The sequence below is a fragment of the Salmo trutta genome, chromosome 34, assembly GCF_901001165.1.
Source record: "Salmo trutta chromosome 34, fSalTru1.1, whole genome shotgun sequence".
NCBI classification, from domain to species: domain Eukaryota; kingdom Metazoa; phylum Chordata; class Actinopteri; order Salmoniformes; family Salmonidae; genus Salmo; species Salmo trutta.
In genome coordinates, this window is record NC_042990.1 from 12,784,434 (window position 1) to 12,802,774 (window position 18,341).

The 18,341-nt window shown below is 41.8% G+C and overlaps 1 protein-coding gene across 1 annotated transcript; it reads right to left on the reverse strand.

Moving 5' to 3' along the window:
• Positions 1–381: 381 nt before the first annotated feature.
• Positions 382–16,728, reverse strand: LOC115173613 (acidic leucine-rich nuclear phosphoprotein 32 family member E). The gene is made up of 7 exons (XM_029731881.1): positions 16,112–16,728; positions 9,516–9,665; positions 9,243–9,365; positions 5,171–5,333; positions 4,960–5,081; positions 4,803–4,845; positions 382–2,199 (listed from the first exon to the last, which is right to left on the reverse strand). The coding sequence occupies exons 1-7, from the start codon at positions 16,163–16,165 to the stop codon at positions 2,117–2,119; spliced, it is 738 nt and encodes a 245-aa protein (XP_029587741.1). The 5' UTR covers positions 16,166–16,728; the 3' UTR covers positions 382–2,116.
• Positions 16,729–18,341: the final 1,613 nt, after the last annotated feature.

Genomic DNA, 18,341 nt, shown 5'->3' on the forward strand with positions numbered 1-18,341 from the left:
GCCTGTGACGCCCAGCAGATGGCACCTGTGTGTGATATTAGACGCTGAGCCAGCAGACTGTTCGTGAGGAACTGTAACTCGTAGGCCTTACGGGTCACATTACACTCCCACTCCTCACATCTCACTGAATACCTTTTTATAAACAGAGAAACAGTTTGGATGGTTTTGTGAAACATTTCTCATACATGAATTGGTGACGGCCAAAGACGTTTGGTCAAGCCACTGAAATTCTCCCTCCTTTGGCCACTTGTTGGTAAATTGTACATCATTTGTACATAAATTGTTGCTACATGTGATATAATGTCCCTACTACTGCCTAGCAGTGAATGACATTTGTGTAATTAGGTAATCATTTTCTGAAGACAAAAAACAATACATTTATTTTAAAGCATTCTCTTTTCTGTTTATATATTGTTTTATTCAAAATCCTTCTTTTAAGATGTTTACACCACACAAAACACAACGTGTCACAACAGCCAAGGATGGAAAATAATCTATATTGAGTGTGTTAGGTCAGAGTTTGGCCCCTTGACCTGTGCTTTATATTAAAACAAAATGACGAAAAATGTCATAAAAAACCCCACAAAAAAAACACATGAAACATCAAACTGTTGGAACTGAAACTATTTACATATTGCCTTACAAATAATAGATTAAAGTTCCTGCTATGTAAAATACCAGTACAATTATAAACTAACTTGCATCAACAGCAAGACAAAGGTAAAAATTTACTTCGGGATGCAGTTCATTCCTACACCGAAGCGGTTTGACCTTAACTTTTTCAATATAAACATTATGGCCGTGCCACTCTATCACCGCGACAACAACATTAATAGTCAGGTTACAGTATTTAAAGCTGTTAACAGAAATGGCCTGTTGAACCAGAAGGAAATATATTGGTTTGCATCCGTTAAGGACAGATAAGGTTAAGGCCAAACCGCTAGGTTTGATTTAGAATACAGATTTCCAGCCCCAGTCCTGGAAAGCCACAGCTCTATGGCCCTAACAAATGTTGTGGTCGGTTTGCAGGGCTAACGCTGGTATTGAAACTGCTAGACTACTTTTCTGGATCTCCCAGCCTCCCACTATTTAAAAAATTCCTAAAACAAGTCATGTACTGTGTGAGGGATCTAACACAGTCTTTGCTATGCTTACGGGAGACAGGACTTTCATTGATGGCTGGAAACTATCTGGTACAAATGAGTTGGGGGGGGGGAAGAGGAGACTGCTTGTGGCAGACAGTGATGATGGTAGAGGTTCCTAAACTTCCTGGTGCCTTTTTTTCTAGCCTGGTATCCCTGGCTGCCTGAGTAGTGAGGGTGGTTCTGTATAGTGTTGTCCTGTAGGGGGCATTCTCTTCTCACCGTGGCCCAGAGAGGTAGATGAGACTTGGCTGGGCCATAGAGAATGATAGAGGCCTCTAGTGGCCAAAAGGCCGTATTAGCATGGGCAGCGCCATTGAGGGCTTTTAATGTAGTCAACTGGGTAGGACTTCTAACTTCATTGGCTGACCCCTCCTGGTGACCCTGTTGTGAGTCATCAGGAGGGATCAGCCAATCGTGAAGAAAATTGACTACTTCAAAATGGAGATTACCTCAATGGCGCTGCCCATGCAGTCACAGATTGCTATAATGGCACAGATACAAAGATGAGTCCTCTATCTCTTTGGGCTGGACTGGACTCTGGGCTGCCTGGCCTGTCATGGGTCTTGGAACGTCACTGGAGGTTTGTTGAACACAGATGTCAACGAGGGACAGCGTGGCCCACTTCTGTTGTGCGGATGGCTGGTCATTGTAGCGACAGCCCTTCTTAAATTAGCCCATAACATAAAATCCAGCCCCACCCACCCCCCTACATCCATTTATTTTAGACTGCCTGCATATTGACGAGATTGTTGGAGTGGTAATTTAACTTAGAATGATGAACAAATTATTTGTTGATAAAATCTCCCTTTCGTATAGTATCTCATATATATATATTTATATATAAAAGAAACAGCCTCTACAGTGATATCTATGGTATACAAAGAGAAACAATCTGCAAGATCACACTTTTTTGTGGTTATTGTTCTACAGCTTGGATCTGGATCCAGAGGTTCGCAGGGGGAAAGACAAGCCTAGTCGTCATCATCATCATCCTCCTCCCCTTCGTCCTCAGCATCCCTCTTCCTCTTCTCCCCTTTGACTCCTGCCTTCTCCTCTGCACAGGGCACAAGCCAATCAAAAAGTCAGAATTTGTCTGATTTTAATAAAAGGTGGCGACAATCACTTCTAATCAGGACCAAGTAAAAACAACAACAGCAATCAAACCCAATTGGCATTTCCCTTAATTCTGAATTCGGCATCCTTATGAAATTGTATCCACAGGCAATGTGGGAGTTGATACAAGACCCACCGTATGTTCCGCCCACCGACAAGTCTCAAAAACACCAGAGGGGGAAAACAAAACACAGTACCACTCGTATACATCTTTTCAGTCACGTAACAAAGGCCACTTTGTAGACTGAATTACCATTAGCGAAAAAATGTAGAGGCTAAGGAGTCCATTTTGGTTTAATGTTAATGCGGTTCTCTTACATCAAAGTCTACTTTCAAAGGATCCCCAAGACCTCAGATCTACTGCTTACGTATAATATAGTAGCAAAGTATTTCCCCTGGCATGTTATATAGGAAAGGGTTGATTTATACTCCTTGCACACACATGCAAGTGCGCTGCTTACTGATGTCATCTCACAGTAGGCACAGCTTCCCACTCAGAGTCCTGAAGGAGTAGTTCAAGTACAGAGCATTCGGAAAGTTTTCAGACCTCTTGACTTTTTCCACTTTGTTGCGTTACAGCCTTATTCTAAAATGGATTAAATACATACAAATGCTCATGAATCTACACATAATACCCCATAATGACAAAGTGAAAACAGATTTGTAGACATTTTTGCAAATTGATTAAAATAACTAAAGTAAAATATTACATTTACATAAGTATTCATACCCTTTGCTATGAGACTCGAAATTGAGCTCAGCTCATCCTGTTTGATTCCATTGATCATCCTTGAGATGTTTCTACAACTTGGTTGGAGTCCACCTGTGGTAAATTAAATTGATTGGACATGATTTGGAAAGGTACACACCTGTCTATATAAGGTCCTACAGTCAACTTGACAGTGCATGTCAGAGCAAAAATCCAGAATTGTCCATAGAGCACAGAGACAGGACTGTGCAGAGGCACAGATCTGGGGAAGGCTACCAAAACATTTCTGCAGCATTGAAGGTCCCCAAGAACACAGTGGCCTCCATCATTCTTAAATGGAAGCTTGGAACCAACAAGACTCTTCCTAGAGCTGGCTACCCGGCCAAACTGAGCAATCGGGGGAGAAAGGCCTTGGTCAGGGAGGTGACCAAGATCCCGATGGTCACTCTGACAGAGCTCTAGAGTTCTTCTGTGGAGATGGGAGAACCTTCCAGAAGGACAACCATCTCTGCACCACCAATCAGGCCTTTATGGTAGAGTGGCCAGACGGAAGCCACTCCTTAGTAAAAAGGCACATGACAGCCCATTTGGAGTTTGCCAAAAGGCATCTAAAGACTGTCAGACCATGAGAAACAAGATTCTCTGGTCTGATGAAACCAAGATTAAACTCTTTGGCCTGAATGCCAAGCATTACGTCTGGAGGAAACCTGGCACCATCCCTACGGTGAAGCATGGCGGTGGCAGCATCAGCCGTGGGGATGTTTTTCAGCGGCAGGGACTGGGAGACTAGTCAGGATCGAGGGAAAGATGAATGGGGAAAAGTACAGAGATCCTTGATGAAAACCAGCTCAAGAGCGCTCAGGACCTCAGACTGGGGTGAAGGTTCCCCTTCCAACAGCACAACGACACTAAGCACACAACCAAGACAACGCAGGAGCGGCTTTGGGACAAGTCTCTGAATATCCTTGAGTGGCCCAGCCAAAGCCCGGACTTGAACCCCATCGAACATCTCTGGAGAGACCTGAAAATAGCTGTGCAGCAACACTCTCCATCCATCCTGACAAAGCTTGATAGGATCTGCAGAGAAAAATGGGAGAAACTTCCCAAATACAGGTGTGCCCAAGAAGACTTGAGGCTGTAATCGCTGCCAAAGGTGCTTCAACAAAGTACTGAATTAAGGGTCTGAATACTGTCATATTTCAGTATTTCAGAATTTTTTTTCACTTGCAAAAATTACTAAAAACCTGTTTTTGCTTTGTCATTATGGGGTATTATGTGTAGATTGATGAGGGGAAAAAACAATGTAATCTATTTTAAAATAAGGTTGCAACGTAACAAAATGTGGAAAAAGTCAAGAGGTCTGAATACTTTCTGAATGCACTGTATACACATGGGGACTTTAGCTGCATTCACAAGGTAACAACTAAATGGCCTGAACCATCTCTGGATTACATGTACACAACCTACGATACCTGTAAAGCCCAAAGGATTTATCTGCCTACTGTGTAGGGAGGACTCTAACCTTGTTTTAAGTGTCGAAGGTAGACCTAGCTTGGCTCCAAAACACACAGATAAGTGACAAATGAATAGTCACACAGGGCTGAGGAACGGATCAATAGAGGTCAAACCCTTCTGAGTCAAAGAGCCAATGCCCCTTTTCACAGAGTCATTGCCACAAATTGAGTAACAGCCAGCATGGAACCGATGTCAATAGAGATGTTGATGGTTGATTCCATCAGGAGATCTGTGACAGACAAACATATCTGCCACTTCCAGGCTAGAGTACTTGGGTTTGATTACTAGTGGCAGGTCAACACAACAATTCTTGTCCTCACCTTCTTCCTCCTCCTCTGCGTAGTCATCATCATCTTCTTCGTCCTGTGTGTGGAGGGGGGGGTTAAGATTCTTTAAATTAAGCGTCGACTCGAGTCGTCGGAAGTAAAACATTATGACGTTTTGGATAAAACATGACAGACATTTCACTTGTCTCACCTGGATCCTTTCCTTCATCAGGTAGGAGAGCCCAACCTCTCCTCCTTCCGAGCCCTCCTCATCCTCATCTTCATCATCATAGTCCCCTGTGGGTCCGGCTCCGTCCTCCCCCTCATCATCATCTATGAATGAAGAAGTATTTTGTTGAAGAAAGTTAGGCTGAAATACCACCAGCCCCACCATATGGTTGTGTTGTGGTAGCCATGCTCACCATCGTCGTCTGCCTCTGAGTCAGGGGCCTCGTTGTCCTCCTGGTCGAAGCCGTCCAGGTAGGTGACCTGAGGCAGCAGCTCAAAGATGCTCTCACGGTACTCCTCCAGTGTGGTGATCTCACAGTTAAACAGGTCCAGGCTCTTCAGGTTCTTCAGATTTTGCTGTGGTTTTAGAAAGCAGAGGTTAGAGTTTACCAGACAATCCTGATTAACAAGTTCTCTCCATGCACAAGGCTGGCAAGCATAGCCACATATCTCCTTGTGAATGGGATGATTAGTTAACATATATATATATATTTTTTTAAAGCACTTATTTAAAAAAATGTAATTCTACAAATGTTGCAATGGGGCAGAGAGAATATTTTTGCAGTTTTAAAGTTTCCTGCAATTCTACACATTTTGCCATGACTTATGCCATGTTAATGATATGAGTGAGAGTGACTAACAAAATCAATAGAGGCCGCCTGGATGTCAGAGGCACTAGTAATGCGTGGGTTGACTCATAACCAGCAGTTCACGCCTTCATATCCCCGGGGCGGACGGGTTTAGACTCATTAAATATTGTGTGGATGAAGGGCGGGTGGATGGCGGACGGGATGAATCAAGAGAAAACAATACTTGAAATTCATAATTGTATCATTTATTTTACCAGGTGACTGAAAACACATTCTCATGTACAGCAATGACCTGGGGAATAGTTACAGGGGAGACGAGGGGGGATGAATGAGCCAATTAGAAACTGGGGATGATTAGTTGGTGATGGTAGTATGAGGGCCAGATTGGGAATTTAGCCAGGACACCAGGGTTAACACCCATACTCTTACGATAAATGCAATGGGATCTTTAGTGACCATCATTCTTGTGCAGTTTACACCGAGTATACAAAAGATTCCACTTCAAAATCAGTGTAGAGACAGGTTAAAGAAGGATTTTTAAGCCTTAAGACATGGATTGTGTATGTGTGCCATTCAGAGGGTGAATGGGCATGGCAAAAGATTGAAGTGCCTCTGAACGGGGTATGGGAGTAGGTGCCAGGCGCACCGGTTTGTGTCCAGAACTGCAACGCTGCTGGGTTTTTCACGCTCAACAGTTTCCTGTGTATATCAAGAATGGTCCACCACCCAAAGGACATCCAGCCAACTTGACACAACTGTGGGAAGCATTGGAGTCAACATGGGCCAGCATCCCTGTGGAACGGTTTTTGACACCTTGTAGAGTATATGCCCCAATGAATTGAGGCTGTTCTGAGGGCGGGTTGGTGAAGAGGTAAAAGAGGATGATAGCAGTGCTGGCTATGTTATGTGTGATGATTGTGAGGCGCTATACAAATTCTATAGTCAAAAGACAGGGACTTCAAATAGGCTTATGACACGTCAAGGGAACTGTAGTCTACAGTTCAGACGGGTTAAATGGAAACTGAAATCTAGACAATGACTATAGGTCTATAACCTCTCACATAGCCTTAATATTAACTCCTGCAGAATTAAGCATTTCTTGCAGTAAAATTATACACAAAATGGTAGGCAACATTTTTACTCGGGAACAGAAGTGGAGAAATATGATTTCTTTCTCTCAGCATCTTGAGAGGATGCAAATGCTCAGATACCATCTTTGAGGTGCCATCTTTATCAGCATCATAGAAGCTGCTATTATTTCAACCACATAGAATGTGCTTCCAAGCCGAACTGAAATCTTATCAGAAACATGTTGGGTCATTTTCACAGCTTTCTATTTCCTTACAACAGGTCAAACTAATGTCGTTTGGACATTTTTCACAGAAAATCTTTCCATTTCTTTTTTTACATTGCATTTTCTCTCCGGTCCCTAAATGGCTTTGCTCCGTGAAAGATGATGACAGAAAACTTTACCGATGTCAACTAGATTGAAGCATTCGTTCTATGATTCATGACATTATTCTGGTGACAAAAGGTTTATTTTGTCTTCTAGAGCAAAATATAATGACAGAAGAGAAGCTGCATATAAGCTGCATTTGGAAAGTACTCAGACCCCTTCACATTTTCCACATTTTCTTACATTACAGCCTTATTCTAAAATGTATTAAATTCTTTTTCTCTCATTAATCTACACACAATACCCCATAATGACAAAGCAAAAACAGGTTTTTAGAAATGTTCGCAAATTTAAAAATGAAAAAACAGAAATACATTATTTAGATAAGTATTCAGAACCTTTGCTATGAGACTCGGAATTGAGTTCAGCTGCATCCTGTTTCAATTGACTATCCTTGAGATGTTTCTACAATTTGATTGGAGTCCACCTGTGGTAAATTCAATTGCTTGGACATGATTTGAAAAGGCACACACCTGTCTAAATAAAGGTCCCACAGTTGACAGTGCATGTCAGAGCAAAAACCAAGTCATGAGGTCGAAGGAATTGTCCATAGAGCTCCGAGACAGGATTGTGTCAAGGGTACAGATTTGGGGAAGGGCACCAAAACATTTCTGCAGCATTTAAGGTCCCCAAGAACACAGTGGCCTCCATCCTTCTTAAATGTAAGAAGTTTGGAACCACCAAGACTCTTCCCAGAGCTGGCCACCCAGCCAAACTGAGCAATCAGGGGAGAAGGGCCTTGGTCAGGGAGGTGACCAAGATCCCGATGGTCCCTCTGACAGAGCTCCAGAGTTCCTATGTGGAGATGGGAAAAACTTACAGAAGGACAACCATCTCTGCAGCACTCCAATGATCAGGCCTTTATGGTAGAGTGGCCTGACGGAAGCCAATCCTCAGTAAATGGCACATGACAGCCCGCTTGGAGTTTGCCAAAAGGCACATAAACGACTCTCAGACCATGAGAAACAAGATTCTCTGGTCTGATGAAACCAAGATTGAACTGTTTGGCCTGAATGCCAAGCGTCACATCTGGAGGAAACCTGGCAACATCTCTGCAGTGAACCATGGTGATGGCAGCATCATGCTGTGAGGATGTTTTCAGTGGCTAGTCAGGATCGAGGGAAAGATGAGCGGAGCAAAGTACAGAGAGATACTTGATGAAAACTTGCTCCAGAGCACGCCAACAGGACAACGACCCTAAGCACACAGCCAAGACAACGCAGGAGTGGCTTGGACAAGTCTCTGAATGTCCTTGAGTGGCCCAGCCAGAGCCCGGACTTGAACCCGATTGGACATCCCTGGAGAGACCTGAAAAGAACCGTGAAAAGACGCTCCCCATCCAACCTGACAGAGGTTGAGAGGATCTGCATAGAAGTATGGGAGAAACTCCCCAAATACAGGTCTGCCAAGCTTGTAGCGTCTTACCCAAGAAGACTCTAGGCTGTAATCGCTGCCAAAGGTGCTTCAACAAAGTACTGAGTAAAGGGTCTGGATACTTATGTATATGTGATTTAAGTTTTTTATTTTGAATAAATTAGCCCAAAAAAATCTAAAAACCAGTTTTTGCTTTGTGATTATGGGGTTGTGTGTGTTGATTGATGAAGGGAAAAAAATATTTAATCCATCTTATAATTAGGCTGTAATGTAACAAAATGTAGAAAAAGTCAAGGGGTCTGAATCGACTGTATCTAACTTTAGAAAAGTTGACTAATAAATAGCCTATCAAAATGTCAGAAATTATAAATAGAAACATATCTAAATCAGGCAACAACAACAAAAACTTCACCCACTGTTAAATAATTGTTCCGCCGTCTTTGACTGTAGAGTACAGTGCATTTTCTATATTAGTGGGTTAGGGTCAGGTGCAAGCCATATATTTTCACTTTATTACATATAGTCGGGCGGTTGCGGATGGGTTATTAGCAATTGCGGGTGAACAAACAGCTGACCCGCGCACCACTACTGTGCAGGTGCCGTGCATGCCCAGTTGATATTCGGCCATAATTACTACGAGTTTACATAGCTAGCTAGAATATCTTACCAATCTAAAAATGGTTAGCTGACATGGCTAATTGCGTAAATGATAAAAATTGCCGATCCACAACAACATTTCTAAATTGCACCTTGTGTATTCTACCTCAACAGTAAGTTGAGACCCTGACTGAATTCCAAAAGTAGCCTTAACGACCGGCCCTGAATAGCCTTAACGACTCAACTAACCAGGGCCTCAACGTTGTTCAGCCCCTTGATCTTGTTGCCACTCAGGTTTAGATACGTCAGGTTGGGGCACTTCTCTGAAAGTGTCTCCAAATGACCTGAGATGTTGTTGTCACTCAGCTCCAACTGTGAGGAAAGAACACACAATTTCCTGATGAATCGTTTGAAAAATGTAAATCCTGCATATCAAAATAAAGCCAGAGTTTCTTATAATTTTGCAATCTTATTTTAATTGAGATAATTGATTGCTCAAAAGGATCCAGCTTCCCTATTCACCTTGCGCAGTTTGGGCAGTGAGGGTAGTTTGGCCAGGGAGGTGAGTCCAACGTTGACCATGCTGAGGAATTCCAGCTCCTTGAAATCATCCGTCAGGCCCTCTACTTCACCATCACTGGTGCGGCAATTATCCACCACCAGTTCTTCCACCTGTAGGAACAGTAATCAAGATCAATTGGACACTTGATGACGCATCAAGAGATTTCATCCTGCACATGTTAATGAATGAAACCAAATTAAATGCATAGCTAGTTTGTTGCATTTTTTTTTCTCATTTCTTTGGGTTAATTCACCATGTCATTTTGTAATCTTATTACATGTTGATTGGAAAAGCTGACCCTTGACCTAAAGTCCGCTGTTTCCTGTGAGAGCACACGCCTTTTCAATTATTGTTTGCTTGAATGCTTTGCGGTGTTGACACAAGACGGAGGACCTGTGTCTGAAAAACGCCACGGCTGGAGTAGCTAACTAGCTACAAGGCTTCAAAAGAGGTAATAATATAAAATGTGCATAAACCCTGGGTGACTGACAGTTGGCGCTGTATTGAAGCCAACACAGCCATCTTGGCACTCCTCCATTGTAGAAAAGAATTTGGAAGCTATAGATATTAATAAATGCATGTCTAAATTCATTTTTTATACATATATTCTATTAGACACCTTAATGCATACTTTTAAATGATATTATGTGAGCTAAACATAAAACAATTATGAAAAGATATACACTGAGTTACAGTTGATATAAGGAAAGTCAATTGAAATAAATTCATTATGCTCTAGGAATACAGATTTGCATCTGTTGGTCAGATTCCTTAAAAAAAAAGATAGGGGCGTTGATATGAAAACCAGTCAGTATCTGGTGTGACCACCATTTGCCTCATGCAGTGAGATACATATGCTTTGCATAGAGTTGATCAGGCTGTTGATTGTGTTGATTCCTGAAGTCAGCATGACAATTGCACATAACCTCAAAACTTGAGACATCTGTGGCATTGTGTTCCGTGACAAAACAACACATTTTAAAGTGGCCTTTTATTGTCCCCAGCAAAAGGTGCACCTGTGTAATGATCATACTGTTTAATCAGCTTCTTGATATGCCACACCTGTCTGTTGGATGGATGATCTAGGCAGAGGGGAAATGCTAGCTAACAAAGAGAAATAAGCTTGTTGTGCGTATGGATCTGGAATCTTTTATTTCTCATGTTTTTTTAGTGTTAATGCTATGGTCACCACTAAAACAAAAATACATGTAATGGTGTCCTTGAAACATTTAATTGAAATACTGTAGAATTACATTCATTCCTATTGAGGGCTGTTCCTACTGGGGAGTGCCAATATGGCCGACCGGTGACTTCAAAGCCTCGCAATGGCCAATACATAACATCAACAATTAAGGATTTATGTACATAATTGGTGCTAACCCATAGCAAGCCCTAGTTATCGTCTAGCAGCTCAACATTTGTTAATGACAGGTTAGCTAAGCTACAGTTAGAAAACGCACTAGCTCGCTAACAAAGTGTCTAGCTAGCTGGGGAGCAAAAAAAAGTAATCCTAATTTCCTAGTTTTTACCCATTGGTTAAACATGTTTGCTTATCACGACAGGTGGGAATATTTAGCTATTTAGTTAAGTTATTTGGACAGAAAACAGGAGACAGTGAGTCTAGAAGCCAACTACTAGCCAAGATGTCAGCTAGATAGTAGTCATGCTAGCTAGTTAGCTAAAAACAATTGTGACAATGATTGTCGTGGTTGACACACTGTTAAGAAATTGAACGATGGTTTTTAATATCTGTATAAGCTACTATTTATATCAGCATGTGTGGGATATTTTGGTTTTACTGCGTTCAATCTTCTCGGTGTGATGGTTGGGATAACGGGACAATTCGGAGTACAATGCATTTCTCATCCCTGGATTGAGGTACGTTTGCCGAGCCATATCTCGTGCGGTGTCTTAATCTACACAGAAAACCTTTCCAACCTTAGTGCAGCTGTAAGCCAGCGGGTTGGATCTGCTGGCTATAATTATCCCAGACCAACCCTGGGGTTTTTCCCCATGCTACTGTATAATGCATTAGATATTTAGTTTTTTACTGCTGATACTGTATCAGGTAGCAAAACCGCAGGTGGCCTAGCGGTTAGAGCGTTGGGACAGTAACCAAACAGTTGCTGGTTTGAATCCACAAGCCAACTAGGTGAAAAATCTGTCGATGTGCCCATGAGCAAGGTCCTTAACCCTAATTGCTCCTGTAAGTCGCTCTGGATAGGACAGTCTGCTAAATTACCAAAAAACATTTTTTTTATTAATTGTCAGGGAGACTCAGAGTCCCGGGATGTAATTGCGTGAATGCTGTAGGCTGTAACATCTGCTTAAACACGTGTATACGACCAATAAAATTTGGTGGAGAGAATTTTGCAGGTTTAAAGCTTAAGCGCTATTATTCTGCCCTGCCGACCTCACGCCCCACTCGTGTAATATAGCCTACTCTAACTGGGATTTCTGGTTTTACAGTGTTGCAGCATCTTGGATGCAAATAACATCCAATTCATCATAGTTATATTTATAAGTAGTAGTATTCAAATCCAATTTTATGTCACATGCGCCGAACACAACAGGTGTTTCACCTTACAGTGAAATGCTTACTTACAAGCCCTTAACCAACAATGCAGTTAAGAAAAATACCTAATAAAAAGTAGCAAATAATGACGTAACAAATAATTGAAGAGCAGCAGTAAAATAACAATAGCGAGGCTATATACAGGGGGTACCGGTACAGAGTCAATGTGGGGGGGCACCGGTTAGTCAAGGTAATATGTACATGTAGGTAGAGTTATTAAAGTGATTATGCATTGATAATAACAGTGTAGCAGCAGTGTAAAAGGTGGGGAGCAATGCAAATAGTCTGGGGTAGCCATTTGATTAGATGTTCTGGAGTCTTATGGCTTGGGGGAAGAAGCTGTTAAGAAGTCTTTTTGACCTAGACTTGGCGCTCCGGTACCGCTTGCCATGCGGTAGCAGAGAGAACGGTCTATGATTAAGGTGGCTGGAGTCTTTGACAATTTTTAGGGCCTTGTATAGAGGTCCTGGACGGCAGGAAGCTTGGCTCCGGTGATGTACTGGGCCATACGCACTACCCTCTGTAGTGCCTTACGGTCGGAGGCCGAGCAGTTGCCATACCAGGCAGTGATGCAACCCGTCAGGACGCTCTCGATGGTGCAGCTGTAGAACCTTCTGAGGATCTGAGGACCCATGCCAAATCTTTTCAGTCTCCTGAGGGTGAAAAGGTTTTGTCGTGTCCTCTTCACGACTGTCTTGGTGTGCTTGGACCATGTTAGTTTGTACTGGAAGACAGGTGTTGGTGAAAAACGGTTTGAATGTTGTTATTAGGGCCGGAATGATACCTGTATCGTGATACTCGTTACTATCGTGGCAAGGAAACAAAACATGAAGTGGATTTCACTTCTTTCGAAAAACATCCTTAATGTTGGAAACAAACATCATGTTGCCATTTAGTCACATGTATTTATTTATTTTCAAAGTTATAGCACAACACAGAGCGGGTTTTTAAAGGAGCAAAAGAGTAAGTCTGTTTTGTGTTTTCATTTTTGTCATACTGGTATCATCACAGCCCTAGTTGTTATCACCAACGCTGGCCAAATGAAATGTGGCTTTGGTCAGAGAAGGGGAAGAGAGAGGCCCAACTCGGCGGAAAATCTCTCCCTCCAGCAGGTGGCGTTTTTTTTTTATTGTTTCGCCCACCAAGCATGGAGTTTGGTGGACAACGACTCCCATTGTTAGGGCGGAGAAACCTCTCTCGTCGATATATCTATAATCTTTGCTATGGTGTGTTCCGCTTGCGACTGGCGACCTCAGTTTTTAGTGAGTGGGGAACAATTGTGGCAAAAATCTAAATAACACCCTTCTCATTGACTTCAGTACCAAATACAAAAATAATACAATACAGTGACTAATAACTGATTATTGATAATAACATGTTACAACTACAAATCATCTTGGCTTTTGATTCAGTTTGTAGCTTGACAGCCTTCAGGGCCGAGGTTCACACGTTTACGGCCCTCAATCTTTTTAATATATATATTTTTATTTAACCTTTATTTAACTAGGCAAGTCAGTTAAGAACAAATTCTTATTTACAATGACGGCTTACATTTCCAGCAGTATCATTATGATGTATATTCTTATTCAAAATAAGTAACGATATAAACAACCTCCAAAGCCTTTCTTATATTCCTTAAAAGTTTTAAACGTGGTAGACGGGGTCTCAAATGTATTCTCAGAAGCACGTTTGTTTCAGCACCCTCTTACCGGTACAAAGCTCTGCTGCAACAAGGCCTTGAGATTATGTGTAATCAGTATGTAGTTTCAGTTGTGGTAGTCAGTCATTTTTTCTATACTTGGCAGCACAGGGGCCTTGGAGAGTGATGGTTATGAGGAATGGCTAAGTAAGTTGCCGTGTTACATTGGCATCAAGGAAATTGACTCCAGTTGACTTGCACTTGTATAGCATGTGATATGTGAGTTGTATTCAAGAAGCCTTGAATAATTCCAAGCATGATGCTACCCTTTTTTGTCTATAGGCACTCCTCGGGGTGGTTATTCGGGTGTTGCACAAAATAGCACTGTACTTGTACCAAACAGGGTTGTGGTCAATTCACAACCCTGGAATTCCAATTCCCTTCAATGCTTTTCAATTAGGAAAATTTGGAATTGGAATTTGGTTTACTTGAATTTGGTTGACTGGAATTTAAATGAATTGACCCTAACCCTGGTACCAAGTTATATATGGCAAAGTGTTTTAACAATGTTATTTATCATCAACAAAATGTGTATACAATGTGTATATAAATCGTACCACTAAAGATATAAATAACACGCTCCTCATAACCAGAGACGGCATTGTCACTGTTTTAGCCTGGTTTTATCTTCACGTAATACCACGATGGTGAACGAACAGTTCTCTGCGCGTCATCTCGACATTGTCGTCGAGAGAGAAACATCAGTTGAGATGTAGCCTGCATCCTATACAGAGGCACCTGCACAATGGACTTCACTGCCGAATGCACAGCAGAGTTCTGTAACTATAGAAATTGTAAGAGAAATACATTTGCCGAATGAAGGCTAGAGTCAGTGGCATGAATGAATGGGTTTTATCCATCCTCAGACAAGCGTCGTCTCTGAGGGTTGGGGGGGGTTACTGTAGCCTAATCTATTAAATAGGGGCGGAGGTCTGAGCCCCGCATGCCATCTGCCATATTACTTAAATTCGTAAAACGCAGTGCAGGACCACAAACTCTGCTACACTTGAATGTGTGTATATATACACACACAGACACACCTTTTACAAAGACTTCGTCGTTAATCATACCGAGGAAAAGCCTGTTGTTACATAATCACTATAACATGGAGGCGAAAGACAACTTGCTTTTTTACAGTAGGCTATTTAAATGGCCGGCTGGGTGAGTCGTATAGGCTATAGGACATTCGTTTGGAAGTTGACTTTCTACATTTGGATTTAGGCCTACTATATAATACGCACAATGTATCCATTTGCGTGTGTCTAAATTGAGTTAAACCGTTTATAGCCGTCAAAATAGGCTCGTGTATAGATGCAACAAAATGACTTCCACTCCCCGCACGTCAGGAATAGGGCTCGAAAGCCCTGCACTGTACAAAAAAACAAAAAAAAACAGCTACACTGTCGCCACCGTAGTCAGTGCCTGCGCGTCTCGCTCCGAGAACGGTCAACTCGCGTGCGTGCTGGTTTTAAATTGCGTATACATTCTTGCAGGCGTTGTTCATATAACATCGAATTATTGATGTGTACATCCCGTGGACTTAAAAAAAAATACTATGGTAAAAGAAATGGGTATTAGCTAAACCCAGTCGATTCGTAAAATGTCCGCTCAGAGAAACCAACCAGGTCGTTGTGCCATTTGGTTAACCCGGTAAAACCGGTCGAAACGCTCGTTACGCATGGAAAGCTTACGTTTTTACATTCGACTTAAATAGTTATTTGCATCGGCATCCATGTGGAATAACACCAGGGAACTTTCAAGACAACCCAATTAATCGCGTCTCAAAAGTTATTTCACATTTCCACGGTAGTCGTGAATTCTCTGTATTTCGATTAGCCTGCTATACTACAGGAGTCAACACGACGTCAGCAGAGCCTTATTACGATGTTATTGGCTTTTCACAATTGAATTACTCTCACAACAATAGCATAATGTTCTTCATAATTATGCCCGCTCCGCCACCTTGAACGTTCAATGGATCTCTGGCCGGGCGCAAGGAGGATGATAGCAAAGACAGTGTTGCAGATCTATAAAATGTTATTAGAACCACAAAGCGATCAAAATTGCTTTGTGATACTTGCAGTTCGTTTTTGTACAGAAACCAACATATATTGTGATAGGACGAATAATCAGAATAATCCCCCCAAAACTAAAAAAAAAACTTGTAATCGGACTCGCATCCTCTCTTGTTGTCCATGTGCAGAGCGGAGCCTCGCAAGAAGTCCGCTCTTCTCTGGGTTATCGGCTCGCATAGTTATCACCTCATTTTTAATATAACTTACCTCCGCTGGTGTCCTATTCCTCAATTCTAAACTGATCCTCTTCTTCATCTCCATTATTAATCAAATATAAAACACTATGTTAACGTTAAAAAAAATGGCTATCAAATTTTCTGAAACTCCAGTGCTTGGACCCACAGCTCAGCTTTCTTGGATGGCCACAGTTCTCTTACTGATCCTCCATGATACTTCGCACCCAGCCCCCTCTATCAAATCCCGCCCTGTGGAGTTCTTGATAGGCCAGTCCTGTCTTCCCTAATTTTAATCGGATGATCGACACACCAATCAAACAGATCATGCAGAGCAACATAAGACGCCGGAGGTGATTGGTTGTGATTGCGCGCGCAGTAGATTTAGATGGGTCAATGCGAACGTCAATATCTTCTTTTAAACCGTCGGGGTCGTCACTAGTTAGCACAGCCACAAAGTCATAATTATGGATAAACCACGCCCATTTCTAAAATGTATCGTCTTAAACCGAACCTTAACCCTAACTTTAACCACACTGCTTACTGTATGCCTAACATTAAATTATTAAGACTAAATGCCTCATTTCTGTAGCCAATTTTGACTTTGTGACTGTGTCATCTAGCGGAAACCAAGATTAGAGTGGCTGCCGATCCTACTTTTCTCTGACCTTTTTTCCTCCGGACAAAAAAAATCCTGACGCTTCTGCACATGTGCCTTTCACGTTTTGCGCATGTGTTTAAATTCTACTTTACGTACAGGCTGTGTTCGAGAGGATCAAACCCGTAATGTATCATGGGTACATTGTGACCGATTGATCTACAAATAATAATGAGTACTAGTTATTTATGATACAAGGTTCTTTGTAAATCAGTCAGTCGGAGGTTGCCTGTACTGTCGGCTACAAACAAGCCCATAGCCTCTGCTCTACCAGATATCTGTAGACTACAGATGAGATGCTCATGTCTCCACCCTAGCAATGGGAGTCGTTGTCCCAATGCGGGAAGGCAAAATAAGCACACAGAAACGCTTTGGTCTAATTTTGGTACGAGTGAAACCTCTCGCTTCACCTCTTCCTCTGGCTCTACTCGTAGAGAACAGGCTACTCTGGCAATGGTGTTAATTTAATACAGTTAGATCAAAGCTGAATCAATGGGCGCATTCGAGCAGATCACTTTTGTCAAATTGGTGACCCAATGGTCACGTCTTCCAAAGTGTGTTGCATTATGGGGTTAAAAATTGTCCGATTTGCGACTACATGAGCTTTACAAAAAATATGTGATCAAAGGTCATTAAGTTTTGACTGCAGTCTACTGCAAATCTCTGCAGTTGCTCTTCACCAACTTTATCATGCATCCATTTTTAAATATATATTTTATTATTAACAGCAAATCAATTCAAAAAGTACATTGGGGAACAAGTATATATACACAGAATATACAAAGGACAATTGGGCTAGGCGGTACAATATCATTGTGCAGCCATCAGCTGCATAGAGTACCATAGTATGAGTCATAATACCCATAAAACCTAGCGGTCAAACAAGGAAATTGTTCCAATTGGTTTTTCCACCCTTCATTTTGCCCATAGAGGATTTTAGAAACACTTACAATAAGGGCTGTGTTTTGTTTAGGTGTAACAGTATAGCTTCCGTCCCTCTCCTCGCCCCAACCTGGGCTTGAACCAGGGACCCTCTGCACACATCAACAACTGACACCCACAAAGCATCGTTACCCATTGCCATTTCACATCGGTTACATAGGTTTACCCTGGCATAACATTTTGATAACCATGTAAATCTCTTTAGGACAAGGGGACATTTATCAAGATATTTGCCTGTATTTATCCCCTAAAAATGAAATGCTAATTAGCTGCTAATGTGGCTATCATAAAGAACTACAAATGCCATGATGATCTGGACGAGACTGCCGAATAGAGGCAAAGGTAAGAATCTCTGGATTAACTATCTAATGTTAGCTAAAGTTAGTCATTCATAAATTGGCTACATTTTTTAAAATGGACAATTCTGTGAACTGTCTTGTGCAAGTTTTAAATTGACACAATACCTGTTAGCAAAGGTGTCAGCTAGAGATGACTACGGGATTCGTAGTCTTGCATTATGTATACTTTGACGCTAATTAGCAATTTTGGATCTGAGCATAGATAGAGCTGAATATATTGATTAAAGTCGCCTTGTCCGGGAGAGATTGACATGGTTATCAAAACATCATGCCAGGGTAAGCCTACATGAAACACATCCCTTGTT